Source organism: Haplochromis burtoni, unplaced genomic scaffold, assembly GCF_018398535.1.
Source record: "Haplochromis burtoni strain Fernald_Lab_line unplaced genomic scaffold, NCSU_Asbu1 Contig_116, whole genome shotgun sequence".
NCBI lineage: Eukaryota > Metazoa > Chordata > Actinopteri > Cichliformes > Cichlidae > Haplochromis > Haplochromis burtoni.
In genome coordinates, this window is record NW_024582477.1 from 1,748,668 (window position 1) to 1,773,588 (window position 24,921).

The 24,921-nt window shown below is 41.0% G+C and overlaps 1 protein-coding gene across 1 annotated transcript; it reads right to left on the minus strand.

The window, feature by feature from the left end:
- Positions 1-470: 470 nt before the first annotated feature.
- LOC102311276 (transmembrane protein 196) lies at positions 471-6,795 on the minus strand. Its single transcript, XM_005928546.3, has 5 exons — positions 6,273-6,795; positions 4,075-4,131; positions 2,368-2,503; positions 1,270-1,388; positions 471-1,188 (listed from the first exon to the last, which is right to left on the minus strand). Exons 1-5 carry the CDS (start codon positions 6,435-6,437, stop codon positions 1,117-1,119), a joined length of 549 nt encoding a protein of 182 aa, XP_005928608.1. The 5' UTR covers positions 6,438-6,795; the 3' UTR covers positions 471-1,116.
- Between the last annotated feature and the right edge of the window lie 18,126 nt (positions 6,796-24,921).

Below are 24,921 nucleotides of genomic sequence, written 5' to 3' on the forward strand. Positions count from 1 at the left end.
AAAGACACTGTGCAGGACCCTCAAGCTCAAGAGGACCTGAGCTTGAAGACAGCCCGCAAGGTGTGAGATGGTTGCTCTGTGTGTGTTTTGTTTTTTTTTTTTTTTAAAAAAACACCTGGATCTCGTTAATATGACTAAGTCATTTAAATACGGTTCTTCATAGTGTGTGATTTTTCAGTGTGTTAACCTTTGGGTCTTACTATCACCTACAATGATGTAGTGTATTGATTAAAATGCTGTAATCTGGCTTACAAACTGAAAAGTCACTCCCATCACATTTTTACTCAAACCTCACATACTTCACAAACACAAACACACTTCCACAAACATGTGTGTTCATGTACTATAAACACACAAATTGGCAACTGTATAATTAAAAAAAGGCTAATCTGCATAAACTGTGATCATAAAACCAGATTCATCTCAACACGTATTTAACAGAGCAACAGTAAAACAACATGCAAGACTGTGCAATTCTTTTATTAGTCGTACTTTAATTGAATGAACTTTATAAGAAGCATTATAAAAATATGTTTGATTTACAAGCATGGATACATACAGTACATTGTGCATCACTGTAACTTTTCTCTCAAAGCATTCCATTATCAGATGATACATACAGTTTACCAAAGGCTATCTCAAGATCTGGATTCCATAAACCAATAACATGACAGAGAGAGAGAGAATAAGGACGATGAGACTGAAATAGCTCTTCTAAACAAGTGAATCAGTTGCATGCTTGGTTTGTGCTCATCGCTTTGATCTGACTGGATGAAATGTATCCTTCACGCTCACAAATTGGAGGATTTCACGCAGATGTCTGTCGCTTCATTTGTCATCCAAACCGCAGCTCACCATCCCAGCTTTGGTGAGATTTAAACCGAAGGTATTTGAACCCATGTTTGCATAATATTCAGAAGCACAAACGGCTCCTTCATGCTCTCCGTTTCATCAGGCAGCAGGTAAACGGGTTCCAAGGCGACAAATTTGGTTCAGTTCCTGCAGTCAGGATACAGTTAAATGCAGTCTACTACAAGCTGCATTAGCTGCGTGACAGCACGAGTTTTAGTAACTGCTTCTGTTTAAGTCTGCAAGTCACCTCCTGCTGAAACTTCCTCAAGGAGATGCCGCGGTGTGTCCATTATAGGAGATCTGAGGAATACCATTACTGGAGTTGTCCAGGACCTCCTGTTAGAGACACACAAACACAAACCTGCTTAGGAAAAAAACTTCCGACAGCAGCTAAAGATGAGTCATGCAGTTTACTACCTTCTCTGTCATCTCATGGGAATGATGTAGCGAGTGTTCCCTCTCCAAGAACATCCTTTGCTGCTCCGAGCTTGCCAGACGACAAGTCAGCCACGTGGATAAGGTACAGGTCGAGATCCCTGGATAAGACCGGAAAAAGGAAATTTTACACAGAAGTGAACAGAAAAACACTCAGTCCCCAGAGGATAAAACATAGTGTACTGGATGATCGTCTGCTTTCTATTTTTTAGTGCTAGTATGGAAAGAGTTTCACTTATGAAGTTCTATGTCTCAGCCAAAGTCTGTATTTGGACTGCATAAAAGATGGACGTACCCTTCGGGTACAAGTGAAGCCGACGCTGCAATGCCTCGTTTGATTTCAGTTATTTAGTTATCAAGCCATCCATTTTCTTCCACTTATCCAATTCAGAGTTGTGAGTGTGTGTGTGTGTGTGTGTGTGTGTGTGTGTGTGTAATAATATCTATGAGAAAATTAAACTACCTCGCTCTTGATTTATGTCCTCGGTAAATTCTCTCCTAATGGGCTTATGGACTCAGTTGCTGGTTGATTACTTTTGAAATTATGGCCCCATTCAGAGACTTCTAGGGCATTTAATCCCTGACAATTTCTTTAAGCCAAAATGACTTTGATGTATCGCTAACTAGCAAATATTATGTCCCTAATGTGGTTTGCATGCTAAAACTGTTACATACCTACTAAAGGATCCATTTTAACACTGGCATCAACATTTAGCCACAAGCACAACCTCATGGAGCGACTAGTACGCCGGCAGATCTTCAGAAAAGAAATGAAGAGGCACTTCTTCTCTGAATAAAACTGACAAAGCTTTTTTGGGGAGGGTGGAGGAGCACTGGAGAGTTGTTGAGATAGAGCTGAGATAAATGTGATTAGCAGTAATAAGAAATGCTTGGTATACTGTTAGTATTGACAGGTGACTAATAAAGAGATGCTTTATCTTTACCCCCATATTTAGTCCCTTTCAAATACTTGAACAGAGACTAATAACATTACGATGAAAAATAGACAAAGACATGAGTTGTTTTCAATTGCGTCACATCAGATTGTGTTACGTCTTGCATCCTTGTTATTATTTTTACCTAGACAAGCCAGAGTCATTGCAGCCAGGTGAATTGTTTGCATCTTGTCCGGCCGTTTGTTCAGTGCCCGAACAAACTGGACGTTTAAGATCCCGGCAATGAGACCACAGATGCAGCACGCTGAAAAGAGGATCATCTGAAAGACAAGGGGGGTAAGCTGCAAAATTGAGACCTTATCAGCCAATCTGTAAATCAAGTGACAAAATGCGATGAGACCGGAGATATACAAATTACTACTGAGCTTCCATCTCCATCATTCTGCTGTTTTGGAACGAGGCTGCGGCGATGAGTAATGCCTATCAGTCAAAATAAATCTCATTCGCCATTAGAAAATAGGATCACTCTCAAAGCCAACTGCCTGTTCCAGGAGCGATGTGCGGCTTGTAAATATGCTTGCATCACTCACTTGCTGTATTTGTGTGTGCGTGTCTGTGTTAAAGTGTGTGTCTGATTTGTGTGTTTAATGAATCGCATTTTACGGATTACTTCTCCGGAAATTGTGATCGGAACCGGGAAAACTAAATCCCAGTTTCAGAATCCGATTTTTTCATCTTTTTATTTATTTGTTTCTGGGTAGAATCTGATGAGAAAACAGTTAGACTTCCATCACCTTCTTATCAAGATAATAAAATCCAGATGATTCATATACTTCCCACTAATTGTGAATGTGTTTGTATTCCATCTGGAGTGCAAGCCCTCTTTCACCGCTCCCTGTGCAGATGCCGTTAGTGCCTTTAACCACATGGAAAACGGCATCTCGTATTTCAGTCGTTACCCAGGGAAGTGTGGAAAGTGGCTGGCAGGGGTCCGGAGCCAAACCAACCTAATGCAATCATCACCCCACAGGCAGACATGGGGAGGGCGCTGGAGGAAGACGGAGAGAAAAATGGAGAGAGTCGCAGCGTCGACATAACGGCTGGGACAGAGTGAATGGAAGAGGCAGATGGATAGATATAGTGATGAAAAAAAGGAAAAGCATGACTAGGAGGAGATAGACAGGGAGACAAAAGTTGGACAGGGTGAGATGGGGGGAAAGAAAGGTTGAGGGATGTCTCTGTTACAGCAGATTGCGCTGACATTGATCCATCATTAGTCTCCTCCCTGCAGGAGACAGGGAGTCAGAGAGAAACACCAGGACTGGGAGACACTGAGATACTGTAAAAAAGACAGAAAGAGCGACAGAAAGGGAAGAGAGGTGACTGCTTGTCTCCTCTTATTTCCTCAGATGTCTCTCTCAGAGCACACTGACTGCACCTGCTGCAACACACACACACACACACACACACACACACACACACACACACACACACACACACACCTTTAGGAGTTCTTTCGTTGTCGAATATGCAGACTTTGTGTATGCTTTGCGTTCAGTATTCCTGATACAGATGACTTTGCATCTGACATCCACAACAGAAGACATCTGCATCATAATTCCAGCAAATACTGAATGAAAAAGGCTCCCAGGCACGTGACAGTTAGCTTGACTGAGCTCAGCATAAAAGGTAGAAACAAGAAAACAACCTGGCTCAGTTCAAAGCTAAAAAAACAAAATCTACCTTCTACCTCTAGCAAAGGCCACAGGCCTTCTTGAACTATTTCCTGGTGTCTCTGCCTAATTCCTAGAAACTGGTACCATCCTGGAAATAGCTCAGTACAAACTGCTGAAATGTGAATCCCTAACTAAACTAAAAGGAAATTACTTACAATAAGGCCAGTCCTCTTTCGAGCACACAGCACGCCGCACATCCCGCAGACCAGAAACTGGAAACAAAGAAAGACAGCAAGTAAATTAACACCTCTGTGAGTTCAAGTTAGTTTGTCATGAGAAATTTTTAGATGTTTCTTTTTTTTATGGCACCCGTCCCTGATGCAACAATGGGAAATGCTGAAAATAACAGTCATTGAAATCAGTTATTCACGTGTGGTTTTCTCCCTCTAAAAATAACATTTCCAGAAGGATCTTGGTGGAAAAAAGGAGACATGTCCTCTTATTTTTTATTTCAGGATAATTTACACTGTCTGGTTATTATTATTTAATATATAAATGTTTCTAGACAGCCTCTCCGTGTTAGCCTCGCGTCTCGCCCTATGGCAGCTGGGATAAACACCAGCCCCACCCCAACCTTAGATAATTGGATAAGGAGAAGAAAATGGATGGATAAATATTTCTAAGAGCCAGGTGCACTTATTAGAGTCCCTCAAGAGCTTTCAGCTCTTTATAAAGTCTCCTACCTATGGATCAAGTTGTTGAGCTGACACACACACACACACACACACACACACACACACACACACACACACACACACACACACAAATCTTCATGTGTACTTTAGGTCATTAAATTGTTTCACTGTAAAAACATTCTTACAATCTTATAACTATACTGCCCTATTCACCTAATCAGGTAATTAGACAGTAGATAGATTAGAATATATGATTTTATCATTTTAGGGCTCTGCCTGCTTTCAAAACTGGAGATCTTTTAAATAGACAATTCTCCTGTTTCACAAAAACTCTCACGATTCAGGTTTGCTGTTCATTGCAAAGAAAACAAACCAAAACCCAAACTGCTCCACTGTTCTGAAACTTAATCCAAAGTTGCAGAAATGATAAATTATTAATCACAATGTTTCAACACAATAAGGCACCAAAGGTTGGAGAGTCAGTGTCCTCTAAAGTCACTGGTCAGTGGGTTACAATAATTTCCAGGTCCCGAAAGAAGACTGAAACTCTTGGACAGTTGGGTGGCTGACTCAGCAGACAGAGCTCAACAGCTGCGTGGTTGAACTCACAGACGACCCGTTGCATAACATCTTTGCAGGAACTTCATCTACACTGCTGGAGTCACGCGCACTTTAAGTGCACTCACGCCCAGATATGGAACCTATATACTGTGATATATCAGTAAATGCTTTTTTCCCCTCCGTCTGATGCACACCCACATATTTACACTTAAGCAGTCTTTCAAAGCAGCCGTCTCACACCGATGATAATGTTATAGATGACTCTTTATGACTCATAGTGCTTCAGCTCCTGGCATTTATAGTAATTCTCAGCTATAACTGCTGACAGATAGACTATATATCCCCCGCTGGAGCGACTGTCACAGTAAAGTAGATGATTCAAGGTATGTGGCTGCTTAAGATGCCAGGAACAAAACTTTTTAAATGTTCTGAGGCAAAATCGAGACAATGAGGCTCAGAGCAGCACAGAAACAGGAGCAGACACATTCAATAGACTGAGAGGATGTAGATGGGTCTAAAAGCTCCGACCCTTCCAAGCAATGAGCAGTAAATCAAGCATCAATTAATAAAGCCAATCTTTAGCTCCAGTGCGCCAGGCCAAATGGCTGTGTGTCTGCCAGGCTTTTATAGGCAAATACCATATGAAGCTGTGTCAGCAAAACCACACCAGGTATTGAAAGTTTGAAAACAACCACAAATATGAACAGAAATTCCACTTTTTCAAACAAAGAATTTCTGTAAGCAGAATGGATTTATTTGATAGGAGCTTAAATAGGACAAAAATATTTGAAGTCAATTAGTTTTTTGAGAAGTTTTAGAGGGAAAAATACAAAAATCTTTCAGATTTTTCTTTGATTTTCTGCACATTTTAAATATCAGTGTTAACCTAGGTGCTGTAATTTATGGTGTATAAATATATTAAAGTTCTAGTCTAGTCCTTTAGCCCTTATATGACCAGAATATGTTTCCCTTATTTTGATATTCTAATGCTTACAGACATGCAGCACATGCTGTCTCTAGCAGGCTCTATAAAGAGCAAGGTAATTCCCTCGAGTTTTAACGGTCTCATCTTTCAGCACGATCCCTGGAGATACTTATCCTCTGGGAAAGTGAGACAAAGACAAAAAGTAGCGACAAGAGTTGCTCCAAGGACGTACACAGAGTCCACTCCAGACCGGAGAAGCGTCTCCCTGCTGCGGTTTATGATCGCCCCGGACCCAGCTGATGCCCACCGCTCCCAGGACGATGCTCGCCACACCCAGGCCCACCTCCACCAAGGACAGCAGGAGCAGGCTCCACAGAATCTTGCGGCTGGAGCACATCCTGCCCCGGGCATCTCTCCAGCTCCAGCAGGAGGGAGGCGCTGAGGCGGGAGTCCGCTTCTCGATGCTCCGAGGGCGGCGCTGCTCTACTGGTTCATATCCGACTGGAAGAGGCGAAAAAAGTGTATCCAAGCGCAAAGAGAAGAGGAGCGAACTTACAGAAGCGGCTAACAAACTATTTAAACAAGGAGGTGGGGGAAGCGTTGGCTCTCTGGTTGGAGATTACTGTGGTAAAGGAGCGTTCGGCTGAAGTTCCTCTGTGCACAACGCACGGCGCTGTCCAGGGTACTTAAACGCCATGGCGCGCGCGCAAGCATGCACCCATATACACACACAAACAGTGCACGCGTGCACATCCAGGGCCGTTACTAGGAGTTCATGAGTCTCAGCCTCCGCCCACAGCGATGAAGCGTAATATATGGTGACGTTCGTTAAACGGAACCACAGACAGGAAACACCTGTCACTTAAATATAAATATAAAAGCTACACTGATGTGTACGTTTTATAAATAGATAAAACAGAACAGCGATTATTTTATCAAAAACTGAAAAAACTTGTTTAGTTCTTGGGGTTTTTTGGGTTTTTTTTTTTTTTTTTTTCTTCAAACATTCTGGAACTCAGTGTTTGTTCTCTTTATATGTTACTTCCAGCTTTGGGTAGTAGATTTATTTATTCTTTAGTGATATTTACAGTCTTTGATTAAGAAGGTGACAGCTCGTGACTCTGCTTTTCCAGCATGTGCATGTCTACAACCAGAAATGATTAACCATGTTTTCACACTTCTGCGCTCTTCTATTCCTGGATTTAATTCGCTTTTCTGAGAGTTTCACCTGAAGGAAGTTGCATTTAATATGGTTAACTCAATAACAGTGAATGTTAGTTTAGATCGTGAGCATCTGCTGTGATCTCTGCTCTCTATCAACTCATAAATATTTAAGCAACATGGGACATTTTGAGTGACGTAATTTGAAGCTGATGTGGAAAACAAGACTCTAGAGGCAGGTGACTTGCTGTTATTTGTGAAAATGTGACAAAAAAATTGTAAATAATATGAACTTATCATGAAATTGAGCATGTGTTAGTTCTGCAAACTAAAAATGACAGCTTCTGGGTCAAGAAAGAACCAATCCAGTGGTGTATTAGTTGTTTCGTGTGTGCTATATTGAATTAAATAGATTGTTTAAGCTGAAGGACATCAAAGCTTTGCAATCATGATGCTAATAATGGACGTTGGGTAGAAATTCATGTCAGAGCTGTTCTCTAAATAAAAACTTAACCACTGTAATTTTTTGATTTATTTTAAGCACAGTTCACACTGTTATGAAACAAGGGTTACAGATGTGAACTCCATCAGTCATTCAGTGCAGAATCCACACCAATTAAAATAACTCATATAAGCCTCATTTACCTTATTCAAACCAAGGAGGGACTCAGGGGCAACGCTGGGGAAAATTTTCATACCTTTCGGTGAAAGACAACTGGTGACGATTTCAAAGTGCTGTGGAAGATTTTATAACTAAACTACTTCTCTGTGTCAAACTGTCCTAACTGAACAACAAGTTCTGCATTGCCTTATTGTGTCTACATGTCATATTTCAGCTACACCACATGCTGATGTACGAGTTAATGTTTATCACACGGTGTTCTAACAGCATCCTGTGACCGTGGCAGATTGATGACTTGTGTCTATAAATATTGTAGGTTTACAATCGCTCTTTGGTCAAAGATACTGCTGTCGTTCTGTTTATTGTTGTTTGACGCCTTTGCAAAGGTAAATAAAACTTACAGAGACAACCTGATACCGGTACTTTCTTTGTGAGCCACCATAGAACTGCACAGATTTGAGTGAAAATCAAAGTAGAGGTTTCAAGACACCATGTTTTGGGGTTTTTCTTTTACATTTGGCCAATGCCCCGCCTACTCATTAGTCACGCTAATGCTTTATCAGAGATAAAATTCTGAGATAAAGGGTTAATATTCAGGGTGGGTGCATTCAGAACATCACAGGCAGAAAACATAAAAACACCTTTGGACTTGTTGGTTATTGATCTGCTCCCAGCCTTTTCAACATTGCCTAAATATTCAGTAATCCCACATACCGCCTTTCCCACTACATAAAATCAAAACATTTGAACTCACCTCCAGGAGATGGTAGAGCTAGCCAAGAAGCATAAAGATAATTAACTGATTCTGGCTTTTTAAATGTGTTTTCTGCATGTAAAGGTTTCTAACTGATCGATGATGGATTGACAGAGGCTAAGCAGCTTCTGTGGGATACAGCATCATCGAGCTGTGTTACTGTACGCTGTGCTGTTTCAGGGGAGTGTTTACTCGGAGCTCAACATGAGTTCACTTTCAGTATCAGCTGCTGCAGATGAACTGCATGGTGAACACACACAGTCCTTGAGTTTACTTTAGCCTGTAGTGTGCATGTAATCAAGTTACAGGCTAAAAAGTTTTTTTTGCTGCCTTTCTTCTCCGTTGCTGCACATCCAGTTTGGCCAATTTTTTATCTTCTTATTTTAGAATACCACAGATCCGAGGAAACAGGGGCCAAAACTCAGCTTTTGTCTTCTATGGTTATTTTCTGCTTGAGAAGAAAATTGGACATTTGGTTTGCTAATATATCATAATGTGCCTGCTTATCACGATTATTCGGCTCTCAGTAGACTTTGTTGGGGAACTGTTTTCTCAACAACACTGCCATGGCTTCACAAGAACTGTGGACCTGAACACAGACACCGTGACAGTGTGACACTAGCTTTGCAGACTTTATTCACAGAGCAGCATAAGTGAGGTGAGTGTCCTCACAAGCCAGAGGGGACTCTAGGGACAGGTGAGTTCAAAGTGAATGCTTCGAGCAGACACAGAAAACAAAGAACAAGTGAAGTAAGTCTGGGAAATATTTAAATAGAGATTCTATAGAAGAGCCTTTGCTCTGTATTACTAGAGATACAGAGCAAAATATATACTGAGATCATTGCTGGTGTTTTTCCTCCTTGGCATTGTGTGAACACACACCTGAATGCCAAACCTTCTACTTTTACAGAGTTGCTCACACTTGCTGATGACCAGTTAATTAAGTGCATTCGATTAGTAGCAGCTCACTGATACCTACCCTGTTGATTCCTATAGAGGCAGCTAGCATGTACTTAGCGTTTCACACACTGCTTCTGCTTTTTGGTTTAGTATTTGTTGAGTACTAACATGTCATGTGTCATGTGTTGACAAAGGTTTTTTGTCTTGGTTTGTGTGTGTAGATGCTTTTGTTGCAGATGAAGAGCCATGTGTAAATGTTAGGTGCTCTGACATGGGACAGGCAGAAATGTACTTTGTTGATGACAACATGTTACACTAAGACTCTAGTGACAGCTGGGTTAAGACAGATTATCAAAAGGACTAATTTAGCAGAATCTTTCAGTGAGGTGCTTTGTTTTGAAAAGGTCACAGAGACAGATATGGACTAAGCACTGAGTGTTCCTTACAAATTTGTCAAGCTGTTGATTGAATTCTTGATGAAGCTGAGTTGATAGATGCAGAAGTTGTAGATGTGCTGAACCAGGGGGAGACCAGCTGAAATGTGTTGGACAGCCAGCTATAAAGCTGGAAATCCATATATGCTATGATTGCTTGAATTATTGGAAATTATTTTTTGTAACTATGTTACTGTGTTATGAAAGGCTATAGGAGACGATACACCAGGGATGTGAAACAAATTTTACATCGTGGGCCACATAAAGACACATAACATATAGATATATTAATAATATTAGAAAATAAGTGCAATATCAGCAGCACAGAAATGCTGCTGTAATAAATGGAAAAACATCTTTCAGCATTAATCTTTGGGTTTAAATTGTAAGAAATAAATGTGTAAAATTACAGAAAAAATCATCCCGATACCTCATTGCACTCACACAGATGGTGCTGTAATTACAAAGCCGAATAGCAAATGTGCTTTTTGGTGGCCCACTGTAGAAAAAAACAGAAGAAAAAAGTCTGTAGTGAAAAAAGGGAAATTTTCTGATATTTAATGTAATCTATTACTGTAGTATGACTAGCAATGGGGAGAGTCTTTATCAGAAGGAAAAGATCCAAAACTTACTAAAATACATTTAAAAGTCCACAAATGTATGGCTTCCTTCACATTTTCCAAAGAAATCTAGTGGGCCAGATTGGAGTTTTTGCTGGGCTAATTCTGGTCCACTTGCCTTATGTTTAAAACCCTGGCCACACACTATATATAGCTCATAAAGTCCCTCACGTGAGATTGTTCTGGTTTTTTTTGTCCATCGTTAATAATGAATTTTTACAAATGGATTTTTGGTTCCTGTTTTGTTTTTGTTTCCCTTTCTCACATCTTTGTTTCTGTGAATTTCTCTTCCCTGGTGTTGCCTACGTGCTTCTCAGAAATATTCACTTCCTGTTTTATTGTGATGATAACTTTCTGTGTTTGGGTCTTTGCTGTCTTTGCATTTCCCTCTTTACTTCCGCCTGTGTCCATTCAGCTCAGTGTGAGTATAGTCTTGTCTCTCCCTCTGTCAGCTGTCTGTCTGAGTGAGTCTCATAATGTAGACATGCTAAACCACAAACTTTCACTTTTTCAGAATAAAATAAAAACGATTAAATAAACATTAGTGGAATACTTTCTGCCATGTTTGTGAAACCTTTGGTTATGTAAGAATGTTTCACAGTAGTGAATTGCTGTTGTCTTGGTCCAGCAGGCTGCTATTAGTTTGGGATAAGATGCTGCTTTTGGCCTGCTGCCTGTGAACCAATAAACTTCTGATCAATGGCAGACTTGATGACACTCTAGATTTCTCTCTTATTGCTTTGGTTTTCAAACCAACAGACACCACCCAATTAATTATTTTGTCTCCACCATCTCAGCAGAATTTAATATCTCATTGTATCGTCCTTTCTTTCTTTCCCTTTCTTTGTTCTTTTTCCATGTTCTCAGCCAAAAGTCAAAACACTTGTGGATTTATCTGTGTTCCCGTGTGCATTTTAAGAGTGCATGTAAATTTCTGTGTGGTGATCTACAGCAGTGGTTCTCAAACTGTGGGGCGGGAGCCACTGCAGGGGAAGAAACATGGAGAAAAGCAAGGTTGAGTTAATATGAAGAAAGGTGATTTATGTAACTTTAAACGTGGCATGGTTGTGAGCCACACAGGCCGGTCTGAATATTTCAGAAACTGTTGATCTGCTGTGATTTTCCAACAAGGTTCACACAGAATAATCTAAAACAGGGAAAATAGCCAGAGTGCTTCAAGCCAGTAGGAAAGCAACAGCAAGTCAAATAACAACTCGTTACAAACAACAAATACAATAACTGCCTTCTACGAGTTTGAAGATGTTTAAGGTGTTCTTTTCAGTTCTGAAAAAACATTTAGCCTCATAGTACTGAATTGCTACACTGAACGAAGCTGAAACTCCAGTAAAACAATCATAAAATCCTGCTTTTCCTCAAACTCTTCCATTTTAGTGAACCAATGCACCAGCAGAGTGCAGATATAGAAGACATATGTACTCCTATCCAGCTAAGTGGATAAAGATGCGAGTTCTCCTGAAGAGCCTGGAAGTACGGCGTCCCCAGAGGCCCATTATACTGCTTCTCTGGGTGACTAAGAATCACTAGGAGATATATGGCTGCCGGCACATAATTAGTGTAGCAGTGGGCAAATGTCTATCTGTCATTGCTCCCAGGATACGAGATAAGTGAAGGAAATCGAAGATACCACAGGCCACTTGGAGACTGCCTTTGTACCCCAGATGCTTCACCGTAGCTGTGACAGCAAATTTACTGTTTTATTGCCTCCTGCAGATTTCAAGAGCTGTTGAGATATACTGATAGCAACGAGGAATAATGAATGACTGTAAGACCACCTTTTTTTGGTACTGGGCTGTCACATCTGGCAGTAGGTTACACTGATTTGTTTGCTCTACAGTTGAGAGACACTGATTAAAGAGCAACTGTACTTAAAGTCTGCAGCTATGCTCAACCTGGCAGAGAAACCTGGTTTTAAAGGTCTTTCCCCTCAGGGACGTCTTTCTGTGCTGTTTATTCAAGCTGCTTAAACATCCGCTTCTCTCAATTTGGAAAAAAAGTGTTAATATGAGAGAAATGAGACGACCAGGCATCATTAACTCAAATGTCAAATACACAAAGACTCACCTTCACAGTTTCAGGCATAAATATTTTTAAAGAGCATTGTATTATATATGCAGTACAAGAAAAAAAAAACACACTGCCAAGCATTACCAAGTAATCCGACTGCATCGATTGTATCACTCCAAACACACAAAGGGTGTCAAAGTCATTTGTAATTCAATCTCAAGCAGGACCAGTTAACCGACTCCATAAAAACAATAAAAAAAGATGTGCTACACTCAACCTGCTGTCATTACAAAGAAACGTTAGCTCTGTAAATCAAAGAAACGCGTCAGTACAGCTTCTTGACATCAGCGTAATGTATTACGTATACTCATTACTTCTCTTAAAGGTAATGCAGTATGTTACTTAATTACTCACTGTAGAAAGTAATGTGTGACACTAAATTACTCTCTTGTTACACTATAAAATGAAATGTATTGTCTGATAATTACGAGTTAACAACAAAAACCTGAGGCTACAGTCCCACACAACAATACAAATTTCTGTCCTACACTGTGTGCACAATTATTAGGCAAGTGGGTATTTTGGCCATATCATAATTTTTACGCATATTTTTCAACTTCAAGCTGTATAAACTTTAGTGCTTATTGGATTTAAGTATATCAGGTGATCTGTATTTGCATAACGAGTGAGGGTGTGGCTTAAGGAGATCAACACTCTATATAAAGGTGTGCATTATAATTAGGCAGCTTCTCTCCCTCAAGCAAAATGGGCAAAAAAAGAGATTTAATGGACTCTGAAAAGTCAAAAATTGTAAAAAGTCTTTCACAAAGATGCAGCACTCTTAAAATTACGAAGATATTGGGGCTTGACCACAGAACCATCAAATGTTTTGTTGCAAATAGCCAACAGGGTTGCAAGAAACGTATTGAGAAAAAAGACGCAAGTTAACTGCCAAAGATTTGAGAAGAATCAAATGTGAAGCTACCAGGAACCCATTATCCTCCAGTGCTGCCATATTCCTGAACTGCAACCTACCCGGAGTGTCCAGAAGTACAAGGTGTTCAGTGCTTAGAGACATGGCCAAGGTAAGGAAGGCTGAAACCCGACCACCACTGAGCAAAGCACACTAGTTGAAACGACAAGAGTGGGCCAAGAAATATCTGAAGACAGATTTTTCAAAGGTTTGATGGACTGATGAGATGAGAGTGACTCTTGATGGACCAGATGGATGGGCCAGTCGCTGGATCAGTAATGGACACAGAGCCCCACTTCGACTCAGACGGCAGCAAGGTGGAGGTGGGGTACTGGTATGGGCTGGGATTATTAAAGATGAGCTGGTTGGACCTTTTCGGGTTGAAGATGGCCTGAAAATCAACTCCAAAAGCTACTGCCAGTTTTTAGAAGACACTTTCTTCAAGCAGTGGTACAGGATAAAGTCTGCATCTTTTAAGAAGACCATGATTTTTATGCAGGACAATGCTCCCTCGCATGCATCGAAGTACTCCACTGCATGCCTAGCCAGGAAAGTCCTTAAGGATGAAAAGATAATGACATGGCCCCCTTCCTCCCCTGACCTAAACCCTATTGAGAACCTGTGGGCCTTGCTTAAATGGGAGATTTACAGTGTAGGGAAACAGTACACCTCTCTGAACAGTGTGTGGGAGGCTGTGGTTGCTGCTGCACAAAAAGTTGATCGTCATCAGATCAAGAAACTGACAGACCCCATGAATGGAAGGCTTGAACGTCTGGTGACCTGGTGCAGCCACAACAACCTGGTGCTGAATGCCCAGAAGACAGTGGAGATTATTGTGGACTTCAGGAAGCACACAGCCCCACTCCCCCCCATCATCCTGACTGACACCCCCATCACCTCTGTGGACTCATTCCGCTTCCTGGGTACCACCATCACCCAGGACCTGAAGTGGGAGCCCACCATCACCTCCGTCATCAAGAAAGCCCAGCAGAGGATGTACTTCCTGAGGCAGCTGAAGAAATTCAACCTGCCAACACGGACGATGATGCAGTTCTACACTGCAATCATCGAGTCCATCCTCACCTCCTCCATCACCGTGTGGTACGCTGGAGCCACTATCAGGGACAAACAGAGACTGCAGCGTGTTGTGCGCTCTGCTGAGAAGGTGATTGGCTGCAACTCCCATCTCTGCAGGACCTGTACACCTCCAGGACACTGGGCGTGCAGCTCGGATCTCAGCTGACCCTTCTCACCCTGGACACAGTCTGTTTGACCTGCTCCCCTCAGGCAGGAGGCTCCGGTCCATTCGCACCAGAACCTCTCGCCATAAGAACAGTTTCTTCCCCTCTGCTGTTGGACACATGAACAATAACCACATGACTGTCCCCGCCACTAACACATGACCCTACGCTGTGTCACTGCATCATTTCATGTTTGGCACTGATCACCACCTGCACTCATGTATATATCTTTCTACGTAGCACTCATAATTCTTATTCTCATGTATATATCTCATGTTCTCACATATCTTTCTTTCTACATAGCACTTTAATTCTTATTGTTTGCACTGAAGCACCGCAGCAATTTCCTAATGTTGTAAACCTCAACATCTGGCAATAAACCCCATTCTGATTCTGATTCTGATTCTGATTGTGACCAGGCTATACTGGTCACTGATTTTTATTTATTTTTTATTTTGACATGTCAGAATGTTTATATGTACATTTTGAGTTGTTTTATTATTCCCAGTTTAATATTTGCAAATAAACTAGTGAGATGGGAAAATGTTTGTTTTTTCAATTAGTTGCGTAGTAATTCTGCACATAAATATATATATTCTCTTAAAGACAAAACCTCACTTTTACATTCTTAAACACTTAGGTTTAGGCTTTACAGTTTTTTACAGACGCTAGGACACATTTCTCAATACTTAGGTCACTTTTGCAAAACTCCTCACACAGTGAGCACAACAGAAGTCTATGTGGGCTAAACTGAGGACCAGTTATCATTGTTTTGGCACAAAATGCATTCAATGACTACATCTCTCAAATTTCATGAATTATCTTCTCACTCAGACACAACAACTGCCAAAAATCTTTGTACGTACAGGACATTTTGCATGTGCTTACATACTGTTTTCAAAACTGTTAAACTTATGGCCAAAACAATAACACAATGCAAAACTTAAAAGACAGCAAAATCAACAGCAATATTTTATTGAAACATATTTTAAATCTAAAAATGCAGTTTAACCAGCCACAGCTTATTCTCATTGTAGATGAACATCTACACAGGTGTTACTCCTTCAATTTTTCAACTCCTTCAATTCTGGCAGCCAGAAGATTCTTTCCTAGGTGTATTGCCCTAGATGACATAAGATGTGATGTGGATGAGAACCTGTGGCCAAATGGAGAAGACCGAGTAGAATAGCATTACTATTGTATGTGTATCAGTGGATGGTGTGTATACAAATTCTTGTATTTTGGGATTACTTAGTGCAAAAAAATAAAAATACATAAACAAATATTAACGAATTCTGCATGATGTCTGATTCATTCCAGTAACATATATTGAAATTATAAACAGAGATGTGTCCTTGTTTTACACAAGAAAACACTGTGTAATGCTACATGTTGTTAGTGTTTTTTAGGTCATTGTTTTGTGGGTGACAAAGTGTGTTTGTCGGCTGTCAACCTTTGCTAGTGTTCTGGAAGAATGAGTTTATTTGAGACCTGAATAAGTGTTTTGGTAGTTGTAGTGCATTTTGAATGTGAAATGAACTGCTTTGCCAAGCTGAGGGTCAGTTAGGAGAATTGTGTGAAGAGTTTTGCAAAAGTGACCTAAGTATTGAGAAATGTGTCCTAGCGTCTGTAAAAAACTGTAACATTTTGGATTGACCGAGAGCACTGTCCTTGATCCATAATGAAATTAATCCTCAAAAATACAACTTGCCTAATAATTGTGCACACGGTGTAATGAGGACACACGTACTGTCGTTCTTTTAGTTTTTACGTTTGAACACAAAGCCGACAACATGAAGCAAAGATGAAAACCAGCCAAAAGCGACTTCGCAGCACGTAGATTCTACTTTAGAGACATGAACAGGTAGAAACTGCAGGCTGACTGCTCATCACTGCTTTGGTTACCTGTTGAGGTTCAGCGTCTGGCTGCTGGGCTGGGGTCAGCATTCACTCAGCTTTAACATCACCTTAGGTTCTTTGCTAGCTTAGTGTTAGCATGCTGTTTGTGCAAATGCTTGCAGAGAGCAGTATTCCTGTTAGCAATGTAATGCATTTTCTGCTTCCCCATTGCGCTTTCGTCCTTTTGCGCAATAAAAGTAAAAGTAATGCCCATCTCCGCTCCTTAAAAGCTTTATCGCTGTACTGCTTCACCATTCTCCTCCCTTCTTCTTTCCATCCACCTAACGCACAGATAACTGAGGAATCTTTGTAACACTAGTAATGAAATAATTTTAACTGTGATACGATCCCTGTTTAGTACAGCAATGCATTACGTTACAGTAATCCATTACTTTGTAGCAAGTTAAACCCAACACTGCGGTTGACGTCATTCCTTTTCTTCAAGTTTCACTCTTTTTAAAACCATGCTGTGGGCCGGATTGGACCCGTTGGTGAGCTCCATAATGTGCAGAAACGTCTCATTCTGTTCCACTCTAATTAATTCGAGCAGATATGGAGAGCTGGTCAGCTGTCACTATCCTATTCTGCAGTTGCTGCCAACCACCCACACGTTCAGACACACAACTCCATTCAAACTGGAGCTTTGCAATTCATTCATTCTTTCTCTTAAGGAGTAAGATATGAGAAGGTCAGTGTTTTACATACAAGAATCTACCTGAGAGATTAACGTCTGCCTCTGTGTGTGCGTGTGAATGTGTCTGGAGTGGGACTGTTAGGAAAAGGAGAAATGAAAGGAGAATAAAAAAGCCATCCAGAAACTGTGGTAAATGAATAAATGGACAAGTGAGGACATGGGTACAGGGGAATGAAGGAGAGAGGAACTGAGGATGTAAGCCGAGGTTGGAGGAGGAGATGAAGAGAGATTGTGCAATCAATCAATAGATTCTTACTGTGTGTGCTCTGACCAGAACAACCAATTCTAAAATCAATTCCCTCTCTGAGGCTCATAGCAAAGAGGTAACGCTCTCCCTTTCTCCCTTACTGCCTCTCGATTTTGCTCTTCTAATGACTTTTTCAATGTACGCTGTTGAATCTATATACATTAGCAGTGCTCAAATATCCACCCTCGCCTCCATCAGCTCCTGACAACGAGATAGCACCAGCCACTGGAGATCAAAGGTCACATCGATGGCTTGCTTAATGAATGCCTTTGCAGTGGAAAAGGTCAATAAAAAAGGGTCAGCTTGCTCACATGAAAAGGTGACACCACCCTGAGTGTAAAGTAACTTCTGTGTGTCTGTTAGCAAGCATGTGAAGTCACTAAGTCATTTTGCTCCTTCATCCTGAGGGGACGTAGGCTTCAAATCACCTGTCACATCAGGTCAAAAACCATGAAGCAAAGCACCCATTTCCTGTTTCATAACACAAGCAAAGTGCTTTTTCATTCTGCATATGCGTGCTGGCTTCGAGTGATGGGCATGCAGCGTGAAAATGTGCATTTCTTCCAACTTCAGGGCATGTTACTGTAGTCAGAGCCAGGAGACTGGTGGGGTATGCCCTTGAACACAGGACAGACACACTCACACACACATACACACAGAGAGACAGAGAGAGACACGGGAGTTGGCTACTGTCTTGGTGTCCCCCCCCCCAAAAAAGAAAGAGAGCAAGAAAACCTCTAATTGCCACTCGCAGAGACTCCTACCACATATGAGATTTCTGTTTTTGTCTTTTCTTGTTTCCTGTTGACGTGAATGACGTTGTGCAAAGCTGGGTCAAAGCTGATTTTCCGTGGGCAAAAAAGGGAACGAAGCAACAACAGAGCTCACCAGGAAAAAAAGAAAAGACTTTAATAAGGATGAAAAATACAGCATGAAAAGCACAGACAATGGCTGCTCTTGTGTTATAACTGGGCTCTTCTCCATGGCTAGGTGATGTACTTACAACAACACAAGCAAGAGTAGCCCACAGAGTGCTCCATCTCTGACAGCAGACGCTGTCTACAGGCAGTCTTAAGTTGCCTGCGGACTGCTGAAGAGCTGCCACCTTTGAACCATAACTTCCCCATTAGGCTGATGTCTGAGCAGCACCTAGCATAGCACATAGCACAAGTAATTAAAACATTTAGGGTCTTTGTCAAGCAGTTAAACTAATTCATGAAAGCACTTCTAGAGCTCGCTAATTCAACAGGCATTTTCACATTACTTCTCTCAGACGTAAGCTACAACCAGCACAACATCAGGTTAGCTAAAATAAATAATACAGGAGGTGTCATAACCTCCACCTGAGGTTAACACAAAATGTGAATCAGACCCAAACTCCTCCAGGTTAAAACTATTTTTAAAAAGCTATGATTTTATATTCTTGTGCAAACTAAACAGGTTCCTATCGATATGATCTGTTTCTCCAATCATAAGAACTGTACAGATGCTGTTGGATTTCTAAAGAGGATCAAAGTGAGGGGGACACTTTGACTAACAGGTGCTAACATGGCAGCTTACCTCAGGTAACTGATGTCACAGAAGTGGAGTGCTCTATTTTATCTTAATGTGGTCCAAAGGATTTTTTGTTTTTTTAATGAGAAGATCAGCTAATAGCATAGGAACTGCCAGACCTGCTGTTTGGCACAGCCCAGCCAAGAAGACTGTGCTCCAGTATGGTGAGTGACATTCTGGGCTTATAATTAGCATTAATTAGCAGGTATCTGTGTCTGTGCCATGCATTCATACAGCTGATAACCAAGATGATGCATGATGATAACCCAACATGCTAGTGTTTAGGATAACTTAGGATAACGTACTCAGACCTCTTCTCCAATTATTGTCACTTATGGATCCAAAAACACAACTTGATGGAAGCCAAAAACGTTCATGCTGAGCCTTAAAAATATGTGACCCAGAAAATAATGACTATAGCCACAGCCTTATAGAAAAAGTCACTCTTCAGATATTATGGGAATTAAATTATTTAGGAAAGCTTGCAACAGAATTAAGTTTGATTTCAGTGGTCACCAGAGTATAAAAACTGCATGTCACTTAAAATCGCTGCTGACGTTGCCTCAAAATAAGATATTAAAATTAGTTATAGTTACAACACTGATTATAAGGACAAAGTTGTTGCTTTGTACAGTGTAATTCCTTAGCCTTGTCATTGGCCGGCTGTAGTTTTGGGTAGTATATGAGAGTGAATCATCCCATGTCAGACCATTCAAACTATTATAATTCAGACAGACTAAATAAAGCATGCCCACACACTAAGACACTAAGCACAGTTTCTCTAAGAGCAAAGGGGGTTTGGGTCGTTTGCTGTCAGTGAGCTGTATGTGCGTATGATTTGGCACAGCCAATGGAAATCTTGGATAATGACACGTTCAGTCTCTGCGGTCTCTGCCTGCAATCGAAGATTTTCATCTAATCAACTCTTCATTTATCAAAAGCTGGAAATACCAGGTCTCAACAGACTGTTGCTTCAGGGGGAAGGAAAGGATGATGTGCCCTATAAACATGTCCACAACTCCCAGGCCGATGTGTGGTAGCCCATATCACGTGGATCGAATTCCATTTTTTTTGCTGAAACGAGGGAAGGTGCAGATGGATAGACATAATGTCAGAAGTGATGTCACCAAGAAACATCATGTATTCAGGTTTGCAAAAAATACATTTTCACTCAGCCCCCCCAACGCTCTGCAAATAATGTGGAAAGCTGTGCAAAAAACTTGGAAATGACTTCCACTGGCGCGGGAAAAAAAGATAAACAGAGATCTATGATAAGAAAAAATCTTCATCCAGCTGCAGAGAGATATTATTTACTGCAGCAGCAGTAACTTATCAGCTGTCAGCTGACTATAAACTTGTGTTTTTTTATTGCAGCTGTTTGAAATAGACCAAAAAATAGCAGACAATAAAATATAGAAGCCTCTTAAAACCATCAGTGCATGTAAAATAAATGATTCCTTCCTGCAGAAGATGACATGACATCCACTGTCATTACTCACAGACAGACAGTGTAATAAAAAAAAGACCACAAGCACGGAGAGAAACTCCTCACCTGCTTATATATGAACGCCTGCTGCTGACTCTCTCTGCAGGTCTGCCTCAGTGCTTTTGTTCTTCAGGCACTTTTTGGCCTTTTAAGTGTTCCTTCGTTCTCTGTCCCGATGTGGCCTGGCTCACCTGTCAGTAAGGTTATTTGTTTTGCCACGGTTACATTATCACCCTTAAATTTTAAACTACGGTTCATGCATTATCCATCACTATAGAGTACACACACAAACAGCCGCACAGGGTACCATAAGGTTCTCCCTCCCACCTCTGGTGGTTGTTCATGGTCCTGAGATACAAATCTCTCTTATTTGTGTTGTTTTTTCCTTCTCTTATTGTAAAGAGGGGAAAGTTGACAGTACTTGAAACGTGGTAGGATTTATCATCACAAGAGTGTGTTTGTACCAGAGTGAAATGAAGCAAATATGTGTTTGTGTAACAAGCGATGAAGGGTGATTTATTGTGTGTCCTTTGTGTAGTGTATGGAGCCAGGCTGTGAGTGTGTGTGAGCGTGTTTTAATTGTGGTTCATAAATATTTCACGTGATTTTTGTTTACAGAAAAATAAAACAGCGCAGATGAGAAACGGTGGAGTGCGTCTTTGGTCGTGGGGGTTTGAATTACACTCAATTTCAAATGCTGACAACATTTCATTTTGTTAAAATGTTTACGCAGAAGAAGAAATACACGGCGCTTTCTGTTAGGCTTCCCAACATTTTCCTCTTTAAAAACACAAAAAACAACACCACATAAATCTGAAGACTGGAACAAACTCTCAAACAATGAGCATCGCTTTGTTTTCAAACTGTTAAAATATCCAAACTACATTCTGGATCTGTTTCCCGTATTGCGTAAGTTGTGTCTCTCAGCATTTGAGCAGCATCTGCTGTGTGGGCCGCAGCCCTGCCAAGTAAACAAGGCTCTTATTAACTATTAAACACTTCACAGCAGGGACCGCAAAGCAGCCACGCACACACATACAGCTTTGCACATTAACACAAAGTTGCACAAATGCAAGTACGTTTGAAGAGTAGGTAAATGTGCAGAGTCAGTAGCTTCTTTTTTTTCCTTCAGTCACAGTGAAATTAGATCGCTCCGTCTCTCTCCATCCTCTTTGAGGAGGTTGTACACTCTAACGTCAGGCTGTCCACGTCCCCTCTCGCCCTCTATTGGGCGAGAGGCATGAATGACTTAGTAAGCAGAGTGCTTGCCAGTCTGATTCAGCTCTACCATTCACTCCTGGGAGATTGAAACATGCTCTCTCTCTTTCTCTCTAGCGAGTACGCCATGTGAGTAACCACCAGATACCATCCTGAAGTTAAATTAAGGACAGATGTGCCCTGAAACTCCAGAGATTACTCTCACACTCACACGACACTCACCTCTTTATGCTTGTTTCTGAGCAGTAAGGTTAAACTAGGAATGCTAGAAGGAGACAAAAATGTAAGATCTTGGATATTTCTCTCAGCTGCATATCTCATATCGTTATTTATGATTGCAAGGTTTCACCACTAGGGGGCTCTGTCACACAGTTAAAGCCCAAAAATTACTGGTTACTTAAATACAGCAACATCACAGCAAGTTAGTGAAGATCATTATGTACTGTGGGACTGATGTTCCTTAAATCAGCCATTACACTGCTTGATTTAATCCTTGTACTTCTAATAAGTAAGTAATAACAGTGTCCAGCTTCCTCAAATATGTTTCTTTGTTCAAGAGTCATAAACCTCATCACATTCAACCAGATTTAATTTGAAATTATGTAAATTACAATTAACGCAATTATATAAAATACATTTTTGTAAACAAGCCTAGTTTGTGACCAAACCAGTGGTTTTATTTATATGCCAAGTTGAAAGGAAGTGGGATTATATTCCAAAGAAAGCAAGTAAAGGAAGGCTTACATTTGTTCTGTATAAGGCAGGAGTGGAGTTCACATCCACCCTGAGGGTGAAAAGTGCCGCTTTGATGCTTTCATTCTCCACCTCACTCCTGGCCACAGAGGCAGCAGTGCACTGAATGACGACGAAGCTTGTTCACCCAGGAAGGAAACTCCCTGTTTTCCCAAAGGACGTCAGCACAGGATTTACAGCTGTGTGTGAGTGTGTGTGTTTGTTTGTGTTTCTGAAACAGAAAGAGGAAAGGGGGGCGAGCTGTGTCAATAGCCAGTTCATTCAAGTGTACCGTAAACCATCGGAGAGCCTCATACTGATACTCGCAGCTTGTTTTAACTTGTAAAAACAATCCCATCCCACCTCATATGTTCTCAAAGCACTTTAGTCCTCTTTAATATCCGCTGCCAGTATGAAGGAGATCAGAGCACAGTGAAATGTAAACTATGGATAATAAGTTCTATTGTATTATGACAAATTCATGAATCACGCTTTGGGAGGAGGAGGGACATGGGACACTGGCCATGCTTGGAGAAATAATTAACCGACGAAACACACACACGCACACCCACACAGTTGTAGAGGTGATGTAATAGCTTCCTGGAGTTACTGGCGAAAAACCTCTTCAGGCCTCAGCCAACTGTAAGACAGTACTTACAATGGATGCATTAAAAAGACTTCCAGTATGCTCCAAGCACTCTGGGTTATCGGATTCACCTTCCTAACCTGTATGTCTGTGTTATATCACGCTTAAACAAAAATAACAATGCAAAAGCTTGGCCTCTGTCTAGAAATCACTGCTGCGAGTTGTTTTCCACAACCCTGACATAAAAAGGCTCCTTTCTTTCTCTTTACTCATTCGGTTTTGTTTGTACCAGAACAGGAGCAGCGTGTTTCTGAGATCTCCTGCACCGCAGCCTTCTGTTGAATCGGAAAAAAAACCCCTTAAAGCTATGCAGAAGTTTTCAGCAGATCTTGAAGATTTTGTTTGAGCACATTTTCCTCTTTGAATTAGTGGAATAGTTTACCCATGTTCTAAATATAGGCTCTGTAGTCATTGTAAGAACTGCAGTGATGTAATTGATTATTCGTGTTTAACATGACTGAGCCATTAACCACAATAAAAACAGTCTCATGGTGGCATAGCTGGCATGGTGGCACAGTGGTTAGGGCAATTGCCTCACAACAAGAAGGGCCAGGGTTTGAATCCTCCATCTGGCTGAGGCCTTTCTGTGTAGAGCTTGCATGTTCTCCTCATGTACTCCAGCCTCTCACAGTCCAAAGACATGCAGTTAGTGGGGTTAGACTAGCTAATGGATATTCAGTTCCTGAATAATTAAAAGATAACAATTACTTTCAGATCTTAATAATTTATCATTGAATTATTTTTCTTTTCCATGCAGTTTGAGGATAAAAAGAGCCTGCCCTCTCTTTTTAGCATTCCTGCTCTATGAGCCACGCTCTGACATGACATTTACTGTAATCATTTATTTAACGAATGCATTTGATCTTACTATCTGTTTCATTCTAGAACATCCTGGCAATGGATTCATGAGTTCTTTGGTAAAGATGTGAGACTGTGTGAAGCTGCTTATCTTTCTCTACTTATTGTTTACAGTACTGGCTGTCCTTGGTATCTGCTGGCTACAATGTGTCTTAGCTGTTATGACTTACTTGGAAAGAAGGAGGAAAAATACTGGGAGGTGAAGCAGAAAACTGACATGCTTCATGTGATTTGGTGGATTTTACCAGAACTGTCCCCGGTGGTGACACTGTTTTAAACGTCTCTCTGTGGGTGATGAAAACAAACGATTCTTTTGTGTCGGCTTGTTTGAGCTTTTCTTCCTTATCTTTGAGCATCACTGCCCATCCTATTTTCTCCTCTCCTTTAGCTCAGTCTGCCGCTGGTACAAAGTAGATTTCCTTTCTACACTTGACTTCTCAGTCAAATAGTGAAAAGTGATTCCTCATTTCCTCTGACCTTGTAGTAACATTAATAAGCAGAACACACCGATCAAAAGCTTTTTTTTTTTAAAAAAAAAAGGCTTTCCTTTTGTCTCTTTCATTAGTTTTCACTGATTTTGCCATGTAATTTTGCAGATTTGATCTGTGTTTGTGTTGGCCTTGAATCACCGGACATTCACCTGGGAATCGGATCTGATTCCCACATGACTCCTGGGTGACTTCACATTACACAGCAGTGCAGTTGTGTCAGGGAAATACAACCTGGGTGGAGATTTAGAGGAACAGGCGGTGAGTCTGGATGTGTATGCGTAAACCACAGAGTGGCATATCACCATTACGCCTTCATGTTGCAGCCC

What these genes read in the sequence shown, in the direction of transcription:
- LOC102311276 (XM_005928546.3), bottom strand. Translation starts at nt 6,437, where the DNA reads ATGTGCTCCAGCCGCAAGATTCTGTGGAGCCTGCTCCTGCTGTCCTTG. An exon ending in CGGTCTGGAGTGGACTCTGT is followed by an intron (nt 4,132 to 6,272) that starts GTACGTCCTTGG and finishes CTTTGTTTCCAG; the next exon opens with TTTCTGGTCTGCGGGATGTG. An exon ending in CCCATGAGATGACAGAGAAG is followed by an intron (nt 1,189 to 1,269) that starts GTAGTAAACTGC and finishes TGTCTCTAACAG; the next exon opens with GAGGTCCTGGACAACTCCAG.